Source organism: Sparus aurata, chromosome 8, assembly GCF_900880675.1.
Source record: "Sparus aurata chromosome 8, fSpaAur1.1, whole genome shotgun sequence".
NCBI classification, from domain to species: Eukaryota; Metazoa; Chordata; class Actinopteri; order Spariformes; family Sparidae; genus Sparus; species Sparus aurata.
Window position 1 is genome coordinate 14,745,344 of NC_044194.1, and position 26,171 is coordinate 14,771,514.

Genomic DNA, 26,171 nt, shown 5'->3' on the forward strand with positions numbered 1-26,171 from the left:
ACATGTTTACATCAACATACAAGTTTTCAACACACAACGATTATAATGTATAGAGTTTTGTTTGTAGTTAGTTGTATTGACGACAGTGGTGTGGCACTCAGAAGCTGTGGGGGGCGCCAAATCACACAAAATGCCAATTTCTACATAATGTTGCTTCATTAGCTGAATTGAAATGTTTATTTTATCATCATGACTTGATGATTTATTATCCCATTCATGCAAATTGTTTTTCCGAGGAGGATAAACAGTCTACCATTATCATTTCTTTAGACATATTTGTGTAGTGTAATGTTGAATACATTTATTCTTGATGAATTTATAATAGTTTTGTCTATAAAATGTCAGAAAATAGTGAAAAATTACTGTCACCATACCTTAGAGTCCAAGGCGACATCTTCAGATAGCTTGATTTGTTCTATAAACCGTCCAGAAAGGAAATGCATTCACTTCACACTGATTAAAAACAGGAAGAAGCAGTATCGAGTATCGACTACTATGCTCTTGATTTTTGATATTCGCCGATTTTATGACCTTGTTTGAGCAGTACTGTGCACATTTTTGACCTCTACATGGTAAAACACTAATGCAGTAGGACTTGAGCAGGCCAATCCAGAGACAGAACATATTGTTGGACATTCCTCCCCATCATTTCTCCTCTTAGTCACACAATTATTCTTCATAAGTTCTGAAATGTGTTCATATTGTAAGTGTTGTTGGTTATGACGATACTAAGCCATGACTTGACCCTGATGTCAACAGGATGTAATCGGTTTTGTGCTAAAATAAACTTTGTTCTGTGTCGTGTCGGCCGTTTGCCTGCTGAATATCCGGTGGAGCCAAAATGTTGTCTTTTTCAGTCCTACAACATTGTTGGAGCTTTCATCCAGTTTGTGGATCCTCGCCTTCTCGTAGCCCACAGTTGTTGTTCTCGAATCATACAGCATGGACAGAGCTCCCCGATGAGCCGTGGCTCTGCTGAAATACTTGAAAACAATCTCTGGAGAGAACACAAAGCTGTACTCATTAAACCGAGGTTAAGTGTCTTAGACGACAGTGGATTAGAGCAGGAGGGTCCGTGCTGTGATTGCTCTGTTTTGCTTGAGTCAGTGGTGAGGCATTAGCTCCGGGCACGACATGACATCACAAGTCTCCCCTTTCCTTGATAAGAGTCATTGCACTTAAATCTTACGAGAGGAGCTTTTTTGTATTTACGGCAGACGAAAAAAAATCCTGTTATCAGACGGAAATGAATGGAAGTGGAGCTCTTTGTTCCGTTCAGCCACAGGGTAGTCAGACCAAATTAACCAGAAAACACAAAGGCTAAATTGGGAAATAATCCAAAAAACACACAAGAAAGGAGAAATGAATTAGCTTAGAGGTGTAGGACTGAGAAACTGGGGAGGTAGTGAAATAAGTCATTTCTTTCAAATCAGTGTGAAGCCTTAATCAAAGCTGCAGCTTCCACAAATCAGGTTTTTAAAACATAATTAATCCACTGATGAATAATCTTTTATTGTATACAAGAAAAACGCCATAACATACTAATTTTACTCCTCTGGTCCAAATGCTGTGACACTGTTGATTATATACTGCCATCTTCTGGTTGCTTTAGGTATAAAACCTGACAGTGGCCCACTGGAAAGACAAAATATCAGTCTGCATGTCAAGGTGTGTTACCAATGTTCAGGTTTATTTAATAGTTCTCAATAACAAAAAGGTTTCAAACATGGCATACAGGTCCACAAAATGTTTTTTCCTACTACACTGACTCATTCATTTTTTTGTAAAAAGCGTAAAAATATCTTAAAACAAACAGTAAAAAGCCTTCATCTCTTTTTAACTTAAATTAATCTTTCAATTTGGCAGGTCAGAAAACAGAAGCTGAATTTAATTCTAACAGACATAACATCTTTTTTCTTTTTTCTTTTAACGACCGGTCTCCTCCCTCTTGTGTAATTGCAGCATGATGAACATGATTTTGAAATGACTCGTGAGGCATGAAAAAATACCAACAACAAAAAAGTGCAATGTAACCGCTGAAATAATCATAAATTCATCCATGATAGTGTGTTTGAAGGGAAGCTGAGGGACTGACACGACGAGATGGATAAAGTTAAATGAGGAAACCTGTAACAACATTTCCAGCAAAGATGGCACAAGTTGATGAACACTATTTTTCTGCTCACAGCAGTACAAAATCAATCTGAAATACGCAATCACTGCTGGCTTCGCACATTTTCTCTGCTCTTGTTACCAATAATATAAACCAGGCAAATTGGCTTCTTGGAAAACAAACAATTCCCCTGCAGAGAAGGGAAAGTACATTGTGGTCACACAGCTGCTATGATTGTGAAAAACGTGCTTTTTCAAAATGGAGGAAGCGTGAGGAGCTTAAATAAAGATGCTATGGTAGGTTGGCTGTTCGCAAACTCACGCTGTGCTGAAGAAATGAAAATATAGCTTCAAGGGCGATGACAGATTCACTCGAAAGAGTTCCGATTTCTCTGATTCAGACCTAAATAGTGCCGACGAGCTGCTGTGGTAGCCACATTCTATACATCATAAACAACAGACAGGAAACTAAGAACAATAGGACTCTTAAACAAGAGCATGTGGGTGACACCTTTACCATTTAAAATGCTGACCAAGCACTAAAGTGCCACAATCCCTTACCGAATCTTATGTACAGTTGTAAAAAATGACATATAACAGAGAATATAACAAAAAAAAGAATAAAAGGAAATTAAAATACTCACTCAACACATCATACACACATTTACTTCATGCAAAACTAGTCATTTTGGAAAAGCTACTGGTTACCAGTCAGACACACCCGCAAGGACGTTATTTAGAGATGCTAACAGATGGATTGCGGGAGCGAGGAGGAGGCGGTGGCAGTGGGTGTAAACGGAGGTTAATATCAGGGCTACTGGGTACAAGGAACTGATGAAAAAAGCCAAAACCTCCACCACAGCAGCCCTGCCCTGGCTCTGCCCTGGGCCTCTCCTCCACCCTCTGCACCAAAAATACCAGCTGCAGGATCACACAGTGGCATTAATCCTTGAAAAGCATCTACCACACAGCCACCCACACTCTCCCAGTCTCCCGCTCATCTCCGAGCCCCAGAGTCAGAAGACGCTCCGGCTCTCAGCACACCAAATGTCACTAAAGTGCTCTCTCTACTACTATGATAAGCGCTTCACTGAGGTCAGCCAAGGAAAACAAAAACAACACATTAATGAACATTTGCATAGTATCAAACGGCACAAGTTCTCAGGCTTTCACCATTAAAATATTACAGAGACATCATAAACGAAATGATAAGACAACACTGGTAACTTGTGGAGTCCAACAAGTGTGTCAAGCTTGATTGAGAGGTGTGTGTGTTTATGCGTGTGGGACATATGGAGCGTGAGAAATCTGCACAGCTGTTGTGGCAGGAGAAGCTCAAGTGGTGGAGACAGCTGTCTTAATTTGTGTGTGTGTTCGTAAGAATGTGAGACAAGGAGAGCGAGAGAGAAGAAAAGAGTCAGTCCATCTGTGTGTGGTGTGAAGCTGGCTCCGTCTTCAGCTCAGTACTTTGGTACTTTGGTATAATCCTCCTGGACGACACTCTTGCACAGACACATGGAGAGGATCATTCCGAGGAGCTGGAGGAAATGGAGTTGTCAGCTTAATTATCAGAGTTGAAACTGACATGTGAAGCGATCACTCAATCACATAGATGTTGAAACCAATCATTTAAAAAGACATGGCTTCCATCCAAATCTAGAGCAGATTTTAACCCAATTCCCAGCAAATCAGCACAAGAAAATCGAAATTTATGTCTGCATTTCCATCTACTGCAGCTGTATGAATGATAGCTGCTGGTTCATCGAGATACACAGTGTGTAGAGCTAAATCTTCAGTCAAGCACCATAAAGCTTTGTGGAACAAGATGCCGGATTGCTTAATTTGAATTTGAATTGTGATTGAGTCTGGCCTTTCTTTTTCTTTGATGTGGCAGTCTTTGTATTAAAAACAATAACAAACTGGTGAAAATCATTAAGCTGTGCTGTAAGATTATTCTACTCTTGGTCCATAGAGACCCAGAAGATGATAAAAAATGCCAGTCAAAATTTCCTGAGGTAAAGGAAAATATCATTTATTAATTTTGTCATAATGCCATTTTTGAGGCTCGTTACAGATACTCCTCTGTGATTCATATCACCTGTCATTACCGTATAGAGACTAATCAAACACCACAGAGAAGCTAGATTTCTTGCCCTATATCTACCTTTTGCGGTTGAACAGTCAGCTTCGAGTCAGTCCAACAACAGTTATTCAAAAAACGGAAATTATGTTGACAAAGAAAGCAGCATATACTCATATTTTGGATGTTGGGACAAGAGGATGTTGGGCTTGTTTGCTAGAGAAAGGACAAGCTATTAAACTGATTATTAAAACAGGTACCCATTATTTTGTCAACTAATTTCATTTCTCTATTTTTGTTGTAATCTTAAAAACTGCACTCCAAGTGTAGGTTTACTGTTTCTTTTTAGTCCTGAGAGACCAAGACCAATGAAGCCTTATATTAGCTTTGTTTAAACTAAGAATGGTTCATTTACTTTCCCATCTTTAATGATGAAGTTCAGTCAGCGAGGGATCGATTCATGGCCAGTATGAACAAGAGGAACGATTAGAGTGACCAAACTATCTCAATGTTCAATACATATGGTGTCTGAGTATTGTATCATGATAGTTTTTAAAACTAAAAGCACAACTCATCCTTTAAGGCTAGTCTGGAAAAAAGATAGATACCTCCACGACTGCCACACCGACACAGATTCCCAGAATAACTCCACAGTTGTCCAGAAGCCATTTCTCCACACTGGTTATACAGCCCTGGAGGAGCAAACAGAGAGGAGAGCGAGGTTAAGAGAGACATAGAAAGAGGGGGGTTTCAGGCCAACGCGCCGAGGAGAGATGAATGGCTTCGTGATCCCAGCCGGACATGAACAGAGCCTTTTCAAAACACAACTGTTGGCTTTGGATCGAATCAGTGAGGGGAAGAAAAACACGGCTTAGCTGAGCTGAGGAAAACTGTGAGAGAGCATAAAGTTTCTGAAACAGGCAGACCAAATAACAGAACAATGGAGCTTTCCTGGTGTTTGAACAAATCACACAACACAAACAACACGCCTCAGCTGTCGGTGTTCACCGTGCTGATTAGGTAGGACCACACTGCCACACCAAGCTGGCAGAGGGAGTCAAAATGACTTATGTAATGTGTAAAGGTGTGAGGTTTATCAGAACAATGCAGGCTGCTGTAGCTGAGGTATCAGGGTTTAAATGTTTATGTAAAACTCAGGGGGGCTGCGTGGCATTTATTATTTATCAAGGTGTCAGGAGAGGTGTCAGTAGTGACAGGACATTCTGAAGTACATGTACTTTACTTTAGAAGTTAAACTTAGTAGTACTGTACCTTCTATGTTTTACTTTATACTTACTTTAACTAGATATAGTTTATAAATCGTGATCTTGAGCAGGCATATAATTAGTCTATAATGAATTAATCACATTTTAATGATTTAACTACCCAACAGTATAAACATTGCTGTTCCTTCACTTCATAAAAATGCTTTTTTCATGTAAACTTAAATGAATAAGTAATTTACTCTCATAGTATATATAAAATGGAGACATTTTTTTATATGTACTATAAAAAAAACTGTGCACTACACTTTTCTTTTCTTTTTCTTTTTATGTCAATGTTTGTTTTTAATATTCTGTGATGTTATTCTGTGATTTTATGCTTTTATCCTATGTAAGGTGACCTTGGGTGACTTGAAAGGCGCCATCAAACAAATAAAATGTATTATTATTATTATTATTTGATTCTTGCATGTGCAAGAATTTTTATCGCTTTTGTATGTTTACTCAAATATGACATTAAATGCAGCACTTCTATATTGTGTAGTATTACTACTTTTTGTAATTAATAACTCAAGAAATATAAAAAAAAAATACTATCCTGCTTTCATTAATTCATTCTCACCGCTCCGCCATACGAAATACTTTTTTCATACTACAATAATACTATTTTTATGATTTATCAATCCTGGATACGTCAGTATATGACCCAGGGAGAGGTACTAGGAATAACTATTTTAACAATAAACAAATAGCCAATCTTCTCACTGATGGTCTTCTTGTTTGCTTATGTAGGTCTTAAACATATTTAAGTAAAAGATCTCAATATTGCTTCCGACCACTAAGAGGTGAGTTTAAAAGTATGATGCACGGATGTTCAATGACATTGTGAATGATGATTTGTGAATGTTTTAGCAATTACATACTGTATGATAATGCAAACATTACCATAAAGACTTAATAAGCAGAAAAATGATTACACTTAATTAAAACTCAAGACATGTTTTGCAAGATATTGCCAGGAAACCAAAAACAGATGTGTGATATCTGACATGTCTGCGTGGTGAATTAATCATCACTGATCACCAGCCAAAATTAAAACATCGACGATAGAGGAAAAGCCTGCATAGGTGAAAAGTCCCCTGTTAAAAAGCAGTTAGTTCATCAGTGCAGCTGACTGCAGCTGCTCTACACAGCAGTTTCACATGCTGCCTGTGTGACTGAGTAATCGCAAAAATGATGAACCAAGCTGGAATGATTTTACAACCAATGACAGAATTATGCTTCTTTATAACAAAGATTTATTCTCATACTGCCATGCCAGCCTCAGATGGAAAAAAGAGGATGAATAGCTGTTGGCTTCATGAGTAAATTCACAATTCTGATTTTCAAAATTACTTCCAACGTTAGGTGCAGAGAAAACGTGGCAGATTTGAATGATTTACCGTTTCATAGATGGGTGGATCTGGGGACAGGTGCTCACAGAGGCCGACCAGCTTGATATCCGGTCCAGGCAGGGACTCGTTGCGACAGGAACAAGGGTAGAGCCTCTGACTGCTGTTCCTGATCACAATGTTCTCAGTCCAGTTTCCTGGACCAGTCCATCCACAGCACTTCATCTGGTGATATGAAGGAGAGGGAGGATATGAGTCAAGCGATTAGGATGAAAAGAGGAAGGTGTGAAAACAAAAAACCTGAGAGCCAGAAATTAATGGTGAAATAAATCATTTGAAAGCAAAACTACATTGGCAAATCCATTGGCTCACTGAAATAGTATTTCTTTTGTGGTGCTTGAGACCAATCCGGGGGAAAGAGGCTTGGCAGGAAAGATAAAGAGAGAAGGAGGAAGGAGATAGTGAAGAACATGTCAGATCACGGAACAGTCTGACTTCAGCTTACTTCAAGTTCAGACTTGTTATTATTAGCTATGGGCTAATAAGTTTAATGAGTCACTTCATCCAATGCACAAAAAACAAAAACAAAACATATTTTCTCCCTTATCCTTTCAGTGTTTGATCATGCAAAGGGTTTCAGTTTTTATGGGCTGTGATTCCAAGATATCCTCCTCTGAAACTGAAACTGCTGCCAGCCCAAAACGTAAGCAGTGAATGGAATGTTGTTTGTTCTCCTCAGAGCAGTGTAACTTTAAATGTAATAAACTCAACAGCAACATGCTTTTATTGAAACAGTGTCTCAGTTTCTAAGGATAATGCTTTCTTCATGAGAGAATAGAAAAATAATTTAAAAAAGGATTCGAGTGAAGGTTAGACAAAGTTGCTGTTTTTTTATTTTATTTATTTATTAAGTTTTCAATGTTCTGAGCACCCAGCACATCACTTATATTGTGCTAGATACAAAAAGAAAACAGGTTTTTATTTCATCTTTATTTTACCAGCAAGTTCTATGGACATCAAGATCTTTTTGACAAGAGCGCAGGTCAAGCAAGGTACCAGGCGTACAAACATTTTTTAACAATAAAATGCAACATATAGAATATGATGTAAAAAAAAATCCACAAAGGAGGAACAGGTATTCAAAGACAGTGGTGTCTCTAGAAAAATGACAACATGCCTCCTTCACCAAACCCTGGGTACATTAAAAAACAACTACTTCTTGGAGGGTGTAGCTGGGGACACATGTATTTTAAAAGTTTACCCAGATTTGCTTTATAGATAAAAAAAACAAAAACAGTGCTGTTGTCATGTTGTCGACTATTTTTGTTGAACTGGCCCTGTATAGTGAGTTTATGTTTAATTGCTTTGACCATAATTACAAGTAACCATTCACATCAGCCTCCCAGTTGTTTTCCCTAATCAGAGGTACTAGAAATGTTTGAATGTTTCCCCCACCTGGTCAAAGAACTACAAACTGCAAACCACCACTAGTAGTAACAGCCAAATAAAAAAATAAAAAAATAAAAATTATACTGATATTCGATTGACTTAATTTAAAAAAGGAGCTATACTTGGTTTGTTTGCATTTGTTTTAATTTGTTAACAAACTAAAAGGTTAGCTTTGACCCCTAAACCATGTGGAGTAAAGGTTAGTTTTCCTGTTCTTCCCATTCTGTTGACCTTGTGTTCACTGCAACATTACAATGAAAAGAACATGCGACTATAGTGAAGGGTCAACAACTCAATTCACACTGGAGACACCCAGTCTATAAATAAATGCTCTTACGGCACAGCCAGCGTCAAGAGCAGTAAAGGGGGATTAATGGAACCAGCAATGCAAACAGACACTTTAATACAACACACTTGTTCTGATGCATTTAGTTAATTCCTTGTTCATTGTTTGTAGAAGATGTAAAGACCTGATGTTGATTAAAAAACCACATGAAGAAAATGGATTTCTATAGTTTTGATTCCATTAGACTTTTGTGTGTGTTGAAGAGTCAACTCACCGTCTTCTGAATGTAGTCCCAGGTGTGCTCTGTGGTTCTGTTCTGACCTGTGTAGTTGACTATCATGCCCTTTATGATGTTGGACATCTCATATTTCAACTGTGAGTGAGATAAGAATACATTCTCAACAATAATCAACTTACATCTTGTTTTAAGTTGATACAAATACCACAAATAGCTGCGTGCATGTTTGTACGTCATCCATATACAGAGTCAACAGATCACCCACAGAGAAATCAATCTTTGAAGCAGAGTAGAGAGATAGAGTTGAAAAAAAGCAAACACAGCCACACTAAATCTTTTTCTAAAACTGCCTACCAACATCTGAACTTAATGTTTCTTAGGGCAACACCTCGGGTGGTATGTCCCTGTGAAGTCTCAAGCTGGGCTGAAACACTGTACAAACACAGCTTGGTAGAGGCATGACTGTGTGTTTATGTGTGTAAAACCACAGAGCGGTGGCAGCGACGTATCTACAGAGTTCTGCAGGAGACGAGCGACTGCCTCACCCTATTCTGGGAAAGAGCACCACCCTGCCCTGTGGTAAGCCTTAAACACAGGGAGTGTGTCTTAAGCTACAGATACACACGTGCTCTCAGAGATACACACAAACACAAGCTTGAGGGCTAACAGCTGAAAAAGCGACATCAGCCTCTACCTATCCTGAGTGCTACAGGTGTGAGGTCTATCAAGGGAAAGGCTTTTTAAGTCCTGGGAAGGAATGGATATGTTCAGAGTCTGAACTGGTCCGAGAGGTGGGTGTGTCCAAACACAACACTCCCTTGACACACACAGTGCAAACAAACATGGCTGATTCTTTTGTTTGACCTCAGATTCAAAAGTTAAAGAGGAAAAACCCTGGACGAGAGTTCAAACCTTCCCTCTGTTGGATGGTTACCAACATTTATGCTGCATTTTGTAAGTGTGATAAGTGAGCCTAAAGATGCCCAAATGCTCCACAGATGTAAAACTCATTAACAATATGTGATATTCTGATGTATTTTGTAATATTGGATGTATTCTTGACATCAGGCTGTTAAAGGTGCATCACTTGTGATTTGTCTTTTTTAACCTATGACTCATTTAAGACTCAGATAACTGAAGATTGGGCCTAATGCTGTCTTTTTTATAAGCATGTAAACTAAAAGTAAGTTGTGTTGTGGTTTTTATTTTATGTAGAAAGATTGTAATGTTCTAAGAAGAATACCAATTTTGTAAGTTTTAACCATGTGTCTGCCTTAAGGACCATATAGCTCTGTTGTTTTTATCTTAAGCATGCTTTGCACATGCGCTCCTATCAATGTAATTTTTGTCTTGTTTCCCTCTGGAAACAATAATGTAACCTTAGAGTGAGAAAACCTATTTTGTTTTCAGCTTTGTCACTTTGCTTTTAGCTTGTTTTAAATAATAAAGTAGGTTTTTACATTGTTCATTTAGCCGAAGATATAGCAGAATTTAGTTCAGTTTACCCAGAATATTCAAAATCATCCATTTTGAACACTGACAATATGTGGTTTTCTGTAACGTGCTTTCCTGAGTGTTGACTAAAGTTTTTCCCCAGGGCTTATAAATCTATCTATCAAAGGCTGTAAACATTCTCACACTTCTGTTTTTCTTCCCATCACAGTCTGACAATAATTAAACATTTAATCAACCTTGGTGAGTTATTGATGCCACCTTTAGGGGGCACTGTTTCATCAAAGACTTCAGTAGATAGCGGTTTCTGTCCCTGGGGTCATAATTACTGCCTTAGATGGGGTCGTGATAGACATAACAATTTAAAATGTCAAAACAGCTTAGCTTTAGTAACTCTCATTCATCATGAGTTTGTGTGCCCTCTACTACTTACACAAAACACCCACCCAGAAGGGGAACTGAGACGACTATGGAAACTTTCTCGCTCCCTACTTCCTCTGTCACACATCTCCTAAATTCCACCTGCTTCATCTTACTTTCAACCAAACTACCATTCTGTCACTTTCCATTCACTGAGGTAGGAACATGTGTTACATCACAGGATGCAGGGGGCTCCTAACAGCTTTAGCTAAGACCTACATGCAGTCAGCCACAGCTGTGAAGAGGGGAAGCACAAACACCCAGTAGGCCTCAGCTGTGCCAGCGGGAAGAAAGGTTGTGGGAGGAAGAGGGTTAAAAGGTGAAGAAGAAGAAGGAAAACTACAAAACTACAAAACATACTGGATGACAATTTATAAAGAAGGGAAATTTAGTAAAGGAGAAAAGTAGATGTAGTGTCTTACCCGATCTCTTTGGAAGTAAATGAGAACTCCAGCAGTGACCTGGGCGATGAGGATGAGGAGGAGGCAGGTGAAGTACTGTGGGGGGTTAAGGAAAATGTTCCTATTAAAATATTTACAATTACAACTTTTAAAACACTGACTAAACTGAAAAAAATCAATATTCTCCTCTTACACAATTTAAGAAAATAAATAAATAAGAAAAATTTAGTGGCTGTAATCGAATCTACTAAATGACACCTACTTACCTGGCAGCAGACAGACAACAGTTAGTTACAAGCCAGCAGAGCATTTAGAAGCTAAAGAGCCAGATATGTCCCTTGGGAGTTGGTAGAGACCAAACACAGGAGAGTGAATATTGGATTTACATTCATCATGTGGACAGAAACATGTCTCCAAATCAATGTTAATGTTGCTCTGTAATTGTTGGATGTGTAAACAAGCAATTGTTTGCAAACAAATTTGCTATTTTAACCCAAAAGATGATGGTGTATCAATGTTGTGTTTACAGCTTGTTTCTGCGGCAAGTTTAAGAAAAATCCCACATTATGTAATAAATCAAGCGGAAATGAAGAACACTCTTGGGTAGACATGTTGGCTTTAATCAGTCATTAATCTGAAATTTAAGAATATTAGACAAAATCTCTCAAAACTTCTGCAAGAGTAATGTAAGACATGAAGATCCTTCCTTAGTGTAAAGGTGGTCTATCTGTGTGTCTGGGTGTTTGGGTGTGTGAATGGGGTCTTGCACCAGCTGGTCACTGTCAGTGGGAGAAGTAGGTCACAGCAGTTCTTCAGTTAACCCCTAGCAGGTTTAATGCTGTCGAGGTCATGCACCCATCCCCACTCTTGCTGTACCCCCTACATCTCACTGGCTTTATCCCTGTCAACCCCCTCCCCTCTATAAATCCACACATGCTGTGAGCCACCCAGCCCCACACATAAGCAGAAATGCGAAAGGGCTTTACTGTCAGCAGGAATCTATCATGTGTTCTTAGCTGAGTTTGAGATCTCAAGCAGGAGCTTTTTAGGCAAATGTTTCTTGCCAAAAAAAAGAGTCAGTCTGCAATAACTTCAAACATATAGTTAGCAGAAAAACTACTCTGGTTGATTAGAGGCAAAAACTGCTGATAATATGTATTGTTCTGGGGTATTATATGCCTTTATGAGAGACTAAATATTAAAGAGAGACAGGAAATGTATTCTCTGTCATAAAACAGAACCTTTCGTTTCCTGTGTGGTAATAACTGAGCTGTAGTATGTACGATCTTTCATGAGATAAAGCTTCCGTATCACACCACAGTGGCGGTGTTAACCCTACGTCTGCCTCTTAGAAAATTGCTGGAGGTGTTAGCATTAGGGCTTAAAGTGAATGTCATTCCTCACCAGACCCAGCAGACAACGGATTTCGTAGATGGCTCCAATGCAGCCGAAGAAGCCCATGGCCATTGACAAGGAGCCCACTCCAATGAGGATGTAGGAAGCCACTTTGACTGTGTCTGAAGATTCTTCTGAACAGACAAAAAAGACACAAGAAGAGTTCAACAAACATAGAACCACTGCAACTTATATGGGCACTGAAAACTATACACCGGCTAAAGCAGCTTTATAGGAGCAATTTGCAGTTAAATTCAGATCTTAAGTTGAACTCAGCTCCTTTTTAAACAGAAAACACAACCACCTAGCACAAAAAATGCACTGACACGCATCTCAATTAATAGAATAGCAGATGTAGGGCCCTGATCTCTGCTATTGTTTTTCTTCTTTTACCACTGTGTGTTTGTGTGCGTGTGTGTGTGTCTGCCTGCAAACAAATGCAGCTCAGAGGAAGGCCTCGTTCACATGCAAAAACCATTTCCATACAGATGGTTACAGCATGCCAAAAATGATTAACAGCGCAAACCTTTTACTTCTCTAAACTCAGAGCATTCAATTGCTTTTCTCCCACAAAAGATTATTTTAATAGGCCACCAGAGAGAGTTGGACCAAAACAAGTCAATGTGTGGGGCGAGATTAATTGATTTCCCTCTTTGGTATGTGGAGCAGGAGAGCTCCTGGAGGAGAGGGGTGCAGGGACTGAAATGGAAGATTGGAAGGTTGGAGAGGAGATAAACTGGAGCCATTATGTGGCTGTGTGTTATCTGCGGCTGGAGGAGCTCCAGAGATTCAGAGCTCGGTCTGCAGACGAAGCCAGAATCGCAGCTCTGTGAAACGGCTCCAACTCCTAAAGATTCCTGGGCCAAGAGAACCAGCCAGAGCGATCAGATAACTCCCTCCCATCCATTTGCTGAAGAAGCTGACAGACACAGCAGCTCCTCCATTGCTTCTTGGCTCTCTCGTTAGGAAGCTGAATAGATGCAGCTCCAAAGTCCCTTATCATATTAGCTGCTGCTGCTTCATGCAGTCGTATACAGTTCACACTCTGGCAGATGTGCGATGATTTTGAATTTATCCCACAGACAGTAAGAACAAGTGAAAGTCAAACTGTAAGTTGCTGCTTGTGTTTAAGCACCACTTTAGTTTACAGAGCTTCTCAGTATTTATATTCCATCACGGACACTCATTATCACAGGATGCAGGCTGTATCATTATCCCAAAGATAAATAAGCAATCTGAAGGGAGGCAGAGTATTTTCCTACAAAGCCCCAATTCTTTGGAATACGCTACTTCACTCAATCACGGAAACCAACAACAACAACAACAACTTCTTATTCTTATGTAACAGGTTAATATATTTGACATGTTACTCATTATTCTAAGAGTTGAAAAGGCAATAAATCAATTAACAAATTTTTACTGACAACTTTGTTCATTGTTTAATCAATTAATAATTTCAGTAATTTTTCAAGCAAAAACTTCAACCATTCTTGAGTTTATGCTTCTCCAAAGTGAGAATTTGCTGGACTGTTTTGGAAAAATGCAAGACAACTAATGGACTCACCTTGGACTCTGACATTTTTACTCAATTTGCATTTACTTAGTAACTAATTTTGATATTTAGTGTTTTGCCTTCTTTTTTTAACAAACCTTAGACCAGACTTCCTTGTGTTTGGCTCGACTGGTGAGTGCTTATTCAGTCTTCCTGAGTGTATTGCTTTTTACTTGATTGTCAAGCACTTTGTAAACTCTGTTTCTAAAAGGTTCTATACAAATAAAGTTTATCATTATTATGATTATTATTATCATCATCATTATTTTCTAAATTTTATAGGCCAGAAAAACATCTAAAAAGGTAAATGGTCTTGCATTTTTACAGTGCTTTTCCAGTCTACTGACCGCTCAAAGCGCTTAATAACACTTGCCACATTCACACACACGTTCATATACTAAAGGAAATAATCGGCAGAATGATAAAAAAAATGAAAGCAAATGTTAGTTTCAGCCATTCGTATCTTGTACATCTTGTACTGAGTCACCAGATTACTTTAGAGAAATCTAATTTACAACACAGACGCGACGTACGCAAGTTTGCACAAGGACATCATTATATGTATGTAGAAACACTGACTGTTCATGGTTTACCAGAGCAGTGCATGTTGAGGTGGTTTGACAATAATTGAAAGCTTAAAGTACTTCAACATATGCAGAGTGTTCATGTGGCTACAGGGCAGCATTTAAAAGGAGGCAGACAAGCATGCTGTATGTTCCATATCTAGCAATCTGTTGAAGCACGTTATTCCAGTCGCTCTCTGTTACGCTCTCTCAAACACACACATACAAAGCATCAAAAGCAACAGACAGGGTTCGTACACATTTTTCAATGTCAAATTCGAGCACTTTTCAAGCACTTTTAAGGGTCATTTTTAAGATTTTCCAGCACCTTACTGCTGGGGAAAAATACGTATCTAAAGGAATATATATACTTTTGTTTTTTTTCTTCACTTTTTATCACAATTATGTACATTGTATTATGCTGTAAACATCTAAAATTATATTCTATAATAGCAAAAACTTCAGAAATTAATTATTCAGTCTGATCCCAATTTTGTAAAAGACACAGTTATAATGTCAAGCACTTTCAAGCACTTAAACTAAAATCCAAGCACTTTTCAGACCTTGAAAACACAACTTTGAAATTCAAGCACTTTCAAGGATTTCAAGCACCCGTACGAACCCTGAACAGATGTCCACAGGTTTCTTAAAAACAGGAATTACCTGAGGACTTTTGGGAAGATTTAAAATGCCTCCTTTGTGACTGGTCAAAAGATTAAGTTAGACCGTCATAATACACTGAGCATGCAAAACCAGAATTTGAGAGACACTGCTCGTTGTCTCACAGTGGCATAACAGATCAATATCTAGAGCAGAGACAAAACAGAGAAAGCAGTGACGCATGTGTTAGCGTCTAGCGGCTACTAATATTAGAGGTATCAAACTCAGTGTTTGCTGAAAGGAACAAAACTGTTACGCTGGACTTGTGGCATATTTAGTCAGCGTAACACTGATATATTTGGTGGAGCATTCAAAAATTATATTTCCACGTAGATCATAAGCCAGTTTTGCCTGATTATTAATTGTGGGATGTAATAGAGATTGATGTTTTTGTGCGGTTTCCCTGCAGCCCAGCGATTAAGTGAACACTTGTTCCAGTGAAAACGCACACCCTGGAGTTAGAGGAGAAATCATGCAACACTAATGCAACCTCAAAACTATTCTCTGCTGTGACCACTTCTAAAGTTATAACCAAAGCAGTTTTCTAATATTCTTGGCTGTACATCTAACATTTGGCCATCATCTAGGATCAGTAGCTAACACGGAACATATTCAGGGGGACTTTCATCTTTTAGTTGCTATTTCAATTCTTAAAAATAAAAATGTTTTAAACTGAAGAAAAGTGGTTCCTCTCAGACCATCTGCCAGGTGTATAAAGGTTTTGGAACAACAGACATTGTACAATTGTACTGCTGCAGAGCTAGCGTCTGTGTTCTGCTGTAATTTCACACCTTATCCTGAAGTCAGCATGTGTTCCCCAGGTTACTTCTCCGCTCTGTCGTGTAACATGGCAAGTTTCCATGTGGGTCACTGAAAGATATTCTAAAATAGTTCTTTGGGTGTTTTCCATGGAACTTTCCATTTAAAGAGGCAAGAATTATGGTGGCCTACAAGAAAGCTGCAGAGGGAGGAGGCGGGACTGTTTGCAGGTCCTTCTGTAAACATGACCGGAGTCACACATTTAGCTTGCACAGAGCTGAAGAAAAGTCATGGTTGGCATTATATACAAATTTAAAAGGTAAACATTAGTAGATCGACTTTGTGTGGAATTTCTAGAGATTAAGCAGCTCCGCCACTTAAGCATTCCCTCTCCTTTCTGTCTTCATGACTTTGGAAAGTTTCTGAATTAATCTGCAGAATATTTCCAAACTCTGCTCTGGCGCACAGACCTCCTTTTCCGAGGCTGACTTTTGTTTAAACATAAGGCAGGCTGTGTTTTTTCAAGTGCTAGCAAGATGAACTCAAGGCATCAAATCACTGAAGTAAAGTATTAACAGCATTGTGTTGATACAGAAGGGTGTCCATTGAGGGGAAGATCCCCTTTTAACTGAAAAACAAGGGACCCAAAAGCAAAACATTCCCTAAGTTCCCTTGCCTGAAGTCATTGGAACAGCTGCAGACAGCCTCTATTAATACAACTCATAAAGAATGGAAACTGAAAACACACAGATCCTGTTTATGGTCAAGCAATGGTATGACTTCTGAGAGGAACACGAAGAGTCAATAAACAGAGCTGCTTGCAGCATTGGCTTTTGTTCCTCTACAGGGTGCAAATACATTTCCAGTGAGTTTAGAAATCCATGGGCCTAGGGAGGAGTTGAGGTTGACCTATCCTTGGTAAAGGGAACAAAAATACATGGAGGAGAGAAGGTCATCGAGCCCAACATAGGAAGGGATATCCTCAGGGTATCAGTGAAGCAGGATCTCTGCTATCTCTGGAGGAACAGCTGGATTATCATAACAATAGCACTGGGGCTGGCAGATATGATGGATACTGTACTGGCCTTTATGTTCTGGAGGCCTGACTGGAGATAAGCAAACTCCGCTCAATAATAACCTTGAAGCGATTGCACCCTGAGTATTGACCTCCAAAGCTGAAATATGAGCTGGAGAAAGACACGGCTTTGTCTGACTAGTTTAAGACCCAAGGTCAGTTCTTGCTGGTCTTCGTCAAAACTCCAGTGTTTTCACCATCCAGCAGCCTAAGCAGCACAGACCGCCAGCCAAATATAGATTTCTCCAGCTCTGCTCAGCCCTCAGAGATCAGCCATTCTCATTTCATCAACTGTAAACCCAAGCTTAAAGAATTTCAGGCTGAAACTTACGCTTATTTTCTTGTTTAATGAGTTTGTTGTTATGTCTTTTAGATTTCAGAACAATAGTGAAAACCACAAAATCCCAGAGGTCGAGATGATGTCTTCAGATATCTTGTTTGTTTTGCCCGACAAACAGTCCAAAACCAACACATTTTCATGATTATATAAACCAGTCAGAAACAGCAAATCCTCACATTTGAGAAACTGGAACCAGAGCATTTTGCTTGAAGAAAAACCTAAAATGTTTGTTGTAATTTAATCAAATAATAGTTGCAGCCTGAATAAAGTTAGTCCCTTTTGAAATATTTCATTAAAAATCCATAGTTGTTGATTGGCACATTGATGCACGCTATTACCACATGTGAATGATCTGTTAACACTCATTATCAGACATAACTATGTGACCCACGTCATATGCTCACCTCCCATTAGAAAGGGTAATCTCACTGAAATAAATGCTATATTTGACTTCTAACACTTACATTCAGTTGGCAGATAATAAATTGAAAGAATTCTTCTTTATAGACTGATGCTGGGAGAAAACTCCACTGCTGCTCTCGGCAATGCTCCATCTGGGATGAATACACTGAAAACATTTATTACAAGATTTATGGCAACTAAGAGTTTCCATCCGTGGTTCCCTGCACTTTTCAGGCAAGGCTTGAGCTGGGATTCATTACCCTCGCTTCCCAATAGATAACCAAAGTTAGACATAGTGTTGTCTATGACAACACTGATAACTTAGCCTTATTTTGGAGGCTTGGTTCCTTTTTCACTTCACAGTGTCTAAAAAAAGATCTGTGACAAAAAATGTAAGGGTGGGAACATGTTTCTGTGCACCTCTGCCATCGGGGCTTCAAAGTACAACTCAGTGGAAACTGTGGGGAACATAAAGTTGCTGTTTTCCACCATAAGATGAAACAACTTGGGATGGCTTAATAATCATCAGTCTGTCACCTCCCCCCGACTAACCTACTCCCCTGGATCTGCACACATGTGTGTATCTGTGTGTTTGTCTGTATGTCTACCGGGTAGCTTTCTGAGTGGCTGAGGAAGTCATTAAATTTCATCTGTGAGTCACATTTTTGGTTTGGTGCGAACATCCCTTTGTGGTTCCTTGGGGAATGAGTCCTATGGGATAAATTTCACATAAACTGCACAGAGTAGAGCAAGAGTTTTTACGATTTGACAAGCACACTCTCCAATCTCTATTTCCACTTCAACTGTGCTAAGGACAGCTGAACTGACATGGGTCAAAAGTACTGAATGTTTGCCACCATGAGCCTTATCACTAAAGGACATGGCAGCTGGACTGCGGGGGGGTGTGTGTGAGTGTTTTAACACTTACGTAGAACAGCAATGAAGCTCTGGTTATCAAAGAGGACCCAAAGGCCAAAGCCCATGATCAGTGCTCCGAAGATCTGTGAAAGGGGAAACAGAGAGAATAAATCTCGTATGAAAGTAAAACAGAGATCTTTATTTCTGCTTCCTCAGTCTGTCACATCTGGGATTAATCAGTTCCTAACTCTTCTCTATGTCCCTTTCTCACACAGTGACGTACAGAGGGAATGAGGATGTGGAGAGGATCAAGAGACCCACTCTACTCGTTTTTCTCACAATTAACACCAAGCCAGCTACAGATCTATTAGTCATACTCAGTCTGTGATATCCCATTCAGGGCAGCAAACTGAACAGTGGTAAGTGAGGATAAGGAAGAAAAGAAATTAGAAGAATCATCACCTCTAGACCGGAACATTTTGTCTCTGGCGTCTGAAAGCCTCCAAAAATGATAAGTTTTACCTCATGTACCCTTGTAATGAGGTTATGAAGAGCAGAACTCTATGTAATTATGAAGGATTTTGTTTAGACGTTGTGGGGCGCTGCAGTGGGGGCAATATCCATAGATGAGAGGCTGCTGATTCGCCAGCTTCCCCCCTTGGACTGCCACCCCTCCCCAACTCTACAACAGTCATTAGAGCCCTGGGTAAGAACTGTTCATTTAGGGTGACTGTTATGCTCCCAGCAGCCATCATTAGCCCACCACTTCCTGGCTTCCCCTAGCCTCCACTAGTCTAATCTGTCCACATGGACAAACACTGACACAGACACACACGCTTCCTATTAGAGTCGAGTGTTCACATCAAACGGTCTGCGTCAGGTTAACAGCCGCAGTCTCATTGGAAGGGTCTGGACATCATCGCAGAGGCAGTTTAAGGAGTCTGGGGTAATATCAACCCCTTGGACTTCATGTTGTGGCCGGTGTGAGAGAGGAGGAAACAAACAGAAACCATCTGTTGCTGTTTAGACCTGGTACTTCTGAGGTATTCTGTAAAGTGTCCCGCCACAGGGACAGACACATTTCCCTGTGTATCTCCCCTAATCTCGTGTGCCATTTATATAAGAATGCTTATTCAAATGAAGAGTGCTGAAAGGTATCAGATGACTCTCTATATGTCATGACTGTCTGATTCAGCAAAGCAAACCTATCTTTTTTATCTTGGGTACACAAGGCTTCTGACAAAGTGGAAGTCATGTGACATGATTCTGACAGGGCACGCTATGCTCCTGCAGCTAAGGCAGCATGGCCACTACACAGTGATGATGTGAAATTGATTACTTACAAAGAAGAGGAGGTTGAAGAGGAATAGAAAGTACTTGGTGACTGTGATGCATCCTTTCCCCATGTCTGCGCCTCTGGAAGACATAACAGAATTTATAGGTTAAATTAAACATCAGATGGTTAATCACAGTATAGTGTGGGTGGGTCAAATAGAGTAGACGGAGAAAAGAAACAAAGATGGCTAGCCTGTTGAAAAGCATTGCTTTAATAGTATAATAAAAGAGCCACAGAACACACAGGAAAATGTGCACAGTTGGGTTCCTGATTAAACAGCTTTAATCTTCAAAGCAACAACATCCGCCTGAATCATTTTCAACAGTCACGTTTCTCAAGTATTAAAGTGCCCAAACTGCTCTAGTCCCCACTTTTATAACACCAACAATTGGCCATTTGTCTGAGAGTACTAGATTTATGATGGTGGTGTACGCGTTTGAAAGCAAGCCTGTGAACAAATATTGTTTTATTCTTGACAAACAAGAGGAGCTACCCTGGTGAGATGGATTGGAGGGAAGACCACCACTAAAGCAACTGGTGACATCATGATGACTGTGTGGAGCCCATGACAGCATGGGGTTAGGCATGCTATTGTCATCACAAGCAGAAGGAAGCCAGGCCCATCTACAACTGTGTTTACTAGCGGCAAAAAAACTGGTTAGACGTAGAGTTTTACAGTCATTTTTTATGAACTACTTAAAGCCGACCATACAGCAAAAGCATCCCATTTAAAACCATATCCAGCCGTGTTCAACAGGTCTGGATAACCACATAACAGACAACACCATAATGTTGTGAATCCGTCCCTTGAAGCAGGCTGAGAACTGTAGCTGTCTGACATTTAAAGTTTCGGCATGTTACACTGACGTCTGTATTATTTTATGATTCAGTTTATGCAATACTCTTCTGTATTTGTAATTCCCATGTGCACAGATGTAATCATGAGTGCACAAGCCTACACATATGACTGGTCGGTGACTTTTCTGTGAGTAACATGTTCCTCTGAGGAAACACCTGTAGGTCAGGCCAGCACCACACATACAGCACAGTGGGGACACTTCATGAAACTCTCTGGCAGCATGAATCAGCCTGGGCTCCACGAGTCCAAAGAAAATATTTACCACAACCAGACCTTTTCCTTCAGTGGGAGAACTGAAAATACAACCAGCCATTGTGGTTATTTGAGGAGTCTGAAAATATCCTACAAAGACAACTCCCTGTGTATCAGATGACAAGCTGTTCTCTTCTCCCTGTCTCTTGTACATCAAAACTGTAGGTCCTTTCCAATGTCTAGGCCTATAATGGTGTGTATTTAGTTACATTTTAAACAGTGCATGCTGCTTTTAGGAGCAGAAACCCATGACCTTATGTTTACTGTGTATAATCTCTGAATATACAAGGTACAGTTATGTCAAACCTTCAAAAAAGGTCCCGTATTTTGCAGCGTTTTGTTTTGACTGTTTTCTTTTGACGTGATGGATTTCTTGTTTAGAGATTTGTTGGCATGTGTCACTGAAAATTACTTTTGTGTTATGACAGATGACAGGCTGAACGGGTAAATAATTTTTTTTTTTAATTAATGTTTTATTAAACAAAATATCATTTTCTACAGGGACATGTTTCTATTACCAGTTAAATTACTTTCAAGGTACCTCTGAAACACACACTCGAGTAATTTGCAAATATATATTAACTTTGCAGACATCTCTAAGTCATATTTAACTCTTCAATCCGTTAGTGGTGTGTTTGTGTGTACATGCAATTGAAAAAAGGGGGAAAAAATATCCAAGGAAATTATACAAATTATGGTAATGAACTGTGGCCTAATTTGAACACAAAGGGGAATTTAATAAGAACAACACCCATCTAAAAAATGCTATCAGGCTGTTTTATCCAACTATGGTGTTACTTTTACCTCTACCTTCTGACTAAAGGGACAGTGTCATATTGTGTTTTTGTCTAATCTAATCTTCCCAATTAGATTCACTGGTCTGAAATAAAAAGTTTAAAAAATGAAAGTTAACATCCAAAAGTAATACAATTTGAACTTCCAGGAAATGTCACAAGAGCACAAGCTATTTCAAGTAAACAAATGCAAACATGGGCACTCAATATTGTATATCTTTCTGATCCAAAATGTTTGGCTGGGTTTCAGCTTCATGTTAAAAACAGTCTGTACCGCAGGCCTGTAAAAAGACAGCTAATATTAACATTATTATTAAAGGCTATTTAATGTACTTGATAACCTACAAACCAAAACACTATCATGTTTACAAAACTGCACACAGTATAAAGTCCAAACCACATAGCAGATAGCCCTGCAAAGTAGATAATCCTTGAAGGAGATTGCTGGTGTTTATGACTAGATGGTGAGCAGCAGTGTGGATTAAAAAAGGCTTAGTTATGACAACCATTGTTTGTTGACTGAGCCCTGTCCATCTGAAAATAATTCCCAACAACGCCTCAATGCTGCTACTTATTATATTTTTCAAAGAATAAAAAAAAATAGGCTAACAGGCCCAGTCCAGTTTATTCTGAAGCAGCCAGCAGACTATATTGAGGTTAGCAGCCAAGCCAAATCATAAATACGCTCAGTGTTTCTGCAGAATTTTCATGCAAGCTCTCACAGTGAGCACACACTGTAAACTGTGGAGGCATTTTATAGGTTTATTTCTGCTTAACCCACCAAAAAAACCCCAATCACACTGGACTCCCTGAAAAGCGAATGACAAATCTGTTCCGAGGTGAAAAAATGAGCGGAAACTGTGATGGAAATTCAAGGCAGAGCCAAACACCAATTCCAAGTACCAGTGACATTATAACATTTTATAAAAGCTTGTATTTACAATGCTGCTGACAGTAAAAGATGATAAGAGAGCAGAAGCATACGAGAGTAATCTCTGTTGGATGGTGCAAAACCCATGTGTAAAAAAAAAAAGAACTTGCTCCAAGAAAGCTGCAAATGAGTCACCTGGACTTTCTGAAGTCCGTGACCTCGTATTCCCCGCCTGAGCCCCCTGTTTCCCTCCCGTGGTTTGACACAAGGTGTGATCACTATCAAACAAGTGCAGAGGAGGTAGTCGACTGAAATTAGTGTTTGTTTATTGAACAAAGAGTCACTGCAGAAGCATGGGGAACAGAGACGATTATGGAGACAGCATTAGTGGCAGATGGCATTGACTGTGTCTGTAATAGACCCAGCATGGATCAACTGCAGCTCTCTTGTACTCTAAAAGACAGGCGATGCGCCAACATCCATCTACCACTTCCTATCAAGTTCATGTATGACCCATTTACACATCTGTGAGGCCATCAGGCTGGCATGAACCTGCCAACACCATCCTGGTACTAAAGCCCTTAATACTATACCAGAATCCTGCTTTAATAGAGGCAACAATGTTGTTTATCCATCTGTAAGGACAGGATGTAGCTCATCATCTACTGTATGGTGACAGAACTACAGAGAACAATTGGCATTTTTGGCTGAGTAACAGAAAACAGCATTACCAGAGATACTTTAATACCATTTTTTAAAAGGTGAGGAGTAGGCCTAGTTGTAATAATAATTGTCATCATCAAAATCTTGTATATGTCTTTAAATGTTCATTCATCTGGGTCATGCAAAATCTGTAGTCTAGACAATAATTCATCTGTTCAGTTGCTTCAACAGTTGATGAGCTTAAACAAATTCTGTAGAATGGAGGGGATTTCCCACTGAGCAACTGGGTCTCTTACTGTATGACCCAACGGGTGAAATCCCTCACAGGGGTTCGGTGCCACCATCCAGTGGAATTGATGAATCATCAGTGGCAACAACACTAAACAGAGCATAACAGGTGTTACTAACTACTACCAGATATTACTGATCATCTTTGACACAATAAAACTTATCACTACATACCAGAGGCGAAATTACTTTCGTCCAGCCAGAACTATTCAACAGAGATTTAGTTTATGAAAACTGAAAACAGAAAAGGATGTGGCTTTGATGCAACAAGGGCAATTTTTTTCGTTTTCTACTGATGTAAAACACAGAAAAAAAAACATGTGTTTCTGCCACAACCAGCATCAAAAGTGGTGGAAATACCATTAACCTCTTGAAGCTTAATGTGTACATCATTAGTAGAACCAATATGAGAAATATGAAGCTTAATTTAGTTATAGCCTTCCTCCAATGTCTCCTGAGATATGAATTTCCGCTTACAACCCACAATATTGCAACAAAGCTTCTACGTCAAAACACTGTGGCAACGGGATGTTGCCTTCAATGCGGTGTGCAGGTCTTACTCATTGCGTCTTTACTTCTTTGTCTGTAAGGCTCACAACCTCCTTCCTGTCAAGGCCTCAAGTAAATACACATATTCTAATGAAAATAAGTTTGTGTTTCATTGAAATCTCCCCGACAGCTTTGTTGTTATCGAATGGTGCAGAGTACCAATGTCACATAAGATATCCATACGCATTCAGGGCTTCTGGTAAATAATACAGCATAATATACAACATACATACATACATGCAATGTTGTATAAATGCCCAACAGTCATCATGAGTTTAAAAAAAAAAAATGTATGTAAAAAAAAACATTATATCAAATGTAATCAAGTATCAAAAGCAAAAGTAAAAGTAAATGATGCATATATGTACATGTATGCATATCCTGTATACTATGGGTTGATCGATTATCGGTCTGGCCAATTATCAGATCCATTATTGAGAATTTTGTTCTGATTATTGAAATAAATGGGGGTTGTTTTTGGTCTGTCGATAAATGAATTTAAACATGCACTCATATTCCTCTGATGCAGAATGTAACCGAAAAGTAACTAGTAACCTTAATTGTCAAATTAAGCAAGTGGAGTAAAAAGTAGAATATAAGTCTCAAAGTACCTCGAGTTAACCTTGAGTAAATTAGTTAAAATTCCATGCACACAGAGTACCAGTGCAGATAATATGCAATATTTGGGTTATGAACTTTCTGAGCTGATGGCTCCATCAGTCACTTTAAAGCTGAGACACTGGCCCCCTGTGATGAGAACAGTCTTTCTGGCACACTGTACAGTCTTTAAAATTGGTTTATACCTCTACTAGGTGAAAAACAAAAGACGACATTTCACCATTACACCATATGCTGGACCCCTAACTGTAAAGCTAAATAAGCTAATCCTGGAGGTCCGTTCATACTGGGGGGGGGCATAAGACAGCTGCTTTAACATTCGCGGTTTACTTGTGGGATTAAGGCCAACAGTATAGAACTTAATTAAACACATAAAATATTAATCGCAACATGTATGTCACAAAACAGGGAAAAGGGCGATAACACATAACTAGAAAACGTCTCTAAAAGTTGAGAAGTGCCCACTGACCATGGTGGACAGGTACAGGCTGGTGAAAGTTCTCTCTCGCACTGAGCCTAGATGGTGAGTTGAAAATGAAACTGACCAATTTATACAAACTTATTTCAGAGTCTTCAACACATTACCGAAGTTTATCAAATGTTAAACCAAACCAGCTCTATTAATCATCTCACGGACTTTACAGAACGTTAACGTCATGTTACGTTAACGTCATCTGTCAACTAACGTGACTTTAGCCGAGACAGCTAACCAAGTTAACCGACTACTCTAACATGTTAGCTAGCTTTGTGTTGAATAAGCAGAAACTTCGTCATGATATATTTATTTCTTTCCTGTAGCTAGACTTTAGAAGTTTTCTACAGGCAAACCAGGCAGCTGCGAACAGACAACGTTAACTTTAACGTTTATAATTCTGGTTTGAGTTAGCTCATCTTGTAGGTATTGTAAAGAGCTAACGTTAGATATGTAAAACCGGTAAGTTAACTGCTAAAACTTACTTTGACTTCGTCTCCTGAGGTGGCTGAGAGGTTGACCGTCTTCTGTCCTGCTTGCTGTGTGACTAAAGCGTCTCTGGTGAGAACCAAGTGCCGTGTGTGTCCGTGTCTATCTGCATGTGTGTGTGTGTGTCTGAGTATGTGTTCACACCCCTACCGTGCAGCAGACTGTTTAACCCTCTCCTGTCCTGTAAAGCCAATAGACTGGAGCTGGGGTGCACAAACTTATTCCCCTGGAGAGCCAAAACTTGCACTTAAAGATGAGCCACATGCTAAGACGCATTAATTATTGATCCCTTATTAATAATTCGGGATCCCTCACATTTAAAGA

The 26,171-nt window shown here is 39.4% G+C and overlaps 1 protein-coding gene across 1 annotated transcript; it reads right to left on the reverse strand.

Annotated features, from left to right (window-relative positions):
- Positions 1 to 1,663: 1,663 nt before the first annotated feature.
- cd82b (CD82 molecule b) lies at positions 1,664 to 26,000 on the reverse strand. The gene is made up of 9 exons (XM_030426522.1): positions 25,844 to 26,000; positions 20,000 to 20,072; positions 18,727 to 18,799; positions 12,457 to 12,581; positions 11,074 to 11,148; positions 8,816 to 8,914; positions 6,858 to 7,031; positions 4,801 to 4,884; positions 1,664 to 3,650 (listed from the first exon to the last, which is right to left on the reverse strand). Exons 2-9 carry the CDS (start codon positions 20,060 to 20,062, stop codon positions 3,573 to 3,575), a joined length of 771 nt encoding a protein of 256 aa, XP_030282382.1. The 5' UTR covers positions 20,063 to 20,072; positions 25,844 to 26,000; the 3' UTR covers positions 1,664 to 3,572.
- Positions 26,001 to 26,171: the final 171 nt, after the last annotated feature.

Coding starts and splice junctions, on each gene's coding strand:
- cd82b (XM_030426522.1), bottom strand. CDS start 20,062: ATGGGGAAAGGATGCATCACAGTCACCAAGTACTTTCTATTCCTCTTC. Junction 8,915..11,073: donor TTTACTTCCAAAGAGATCGG/GTAAGACACTAC, acceptor TCTCACTCACAG/TTGAAATATGAGATGTCCAA. Junction 3,651..4,800: donor TCGGTGTGGCAGTCGTGGAG/GTATCTATCTTT, acceptor CATTTCCTCCAG/CTCCTCGGAATGATCCTCTC.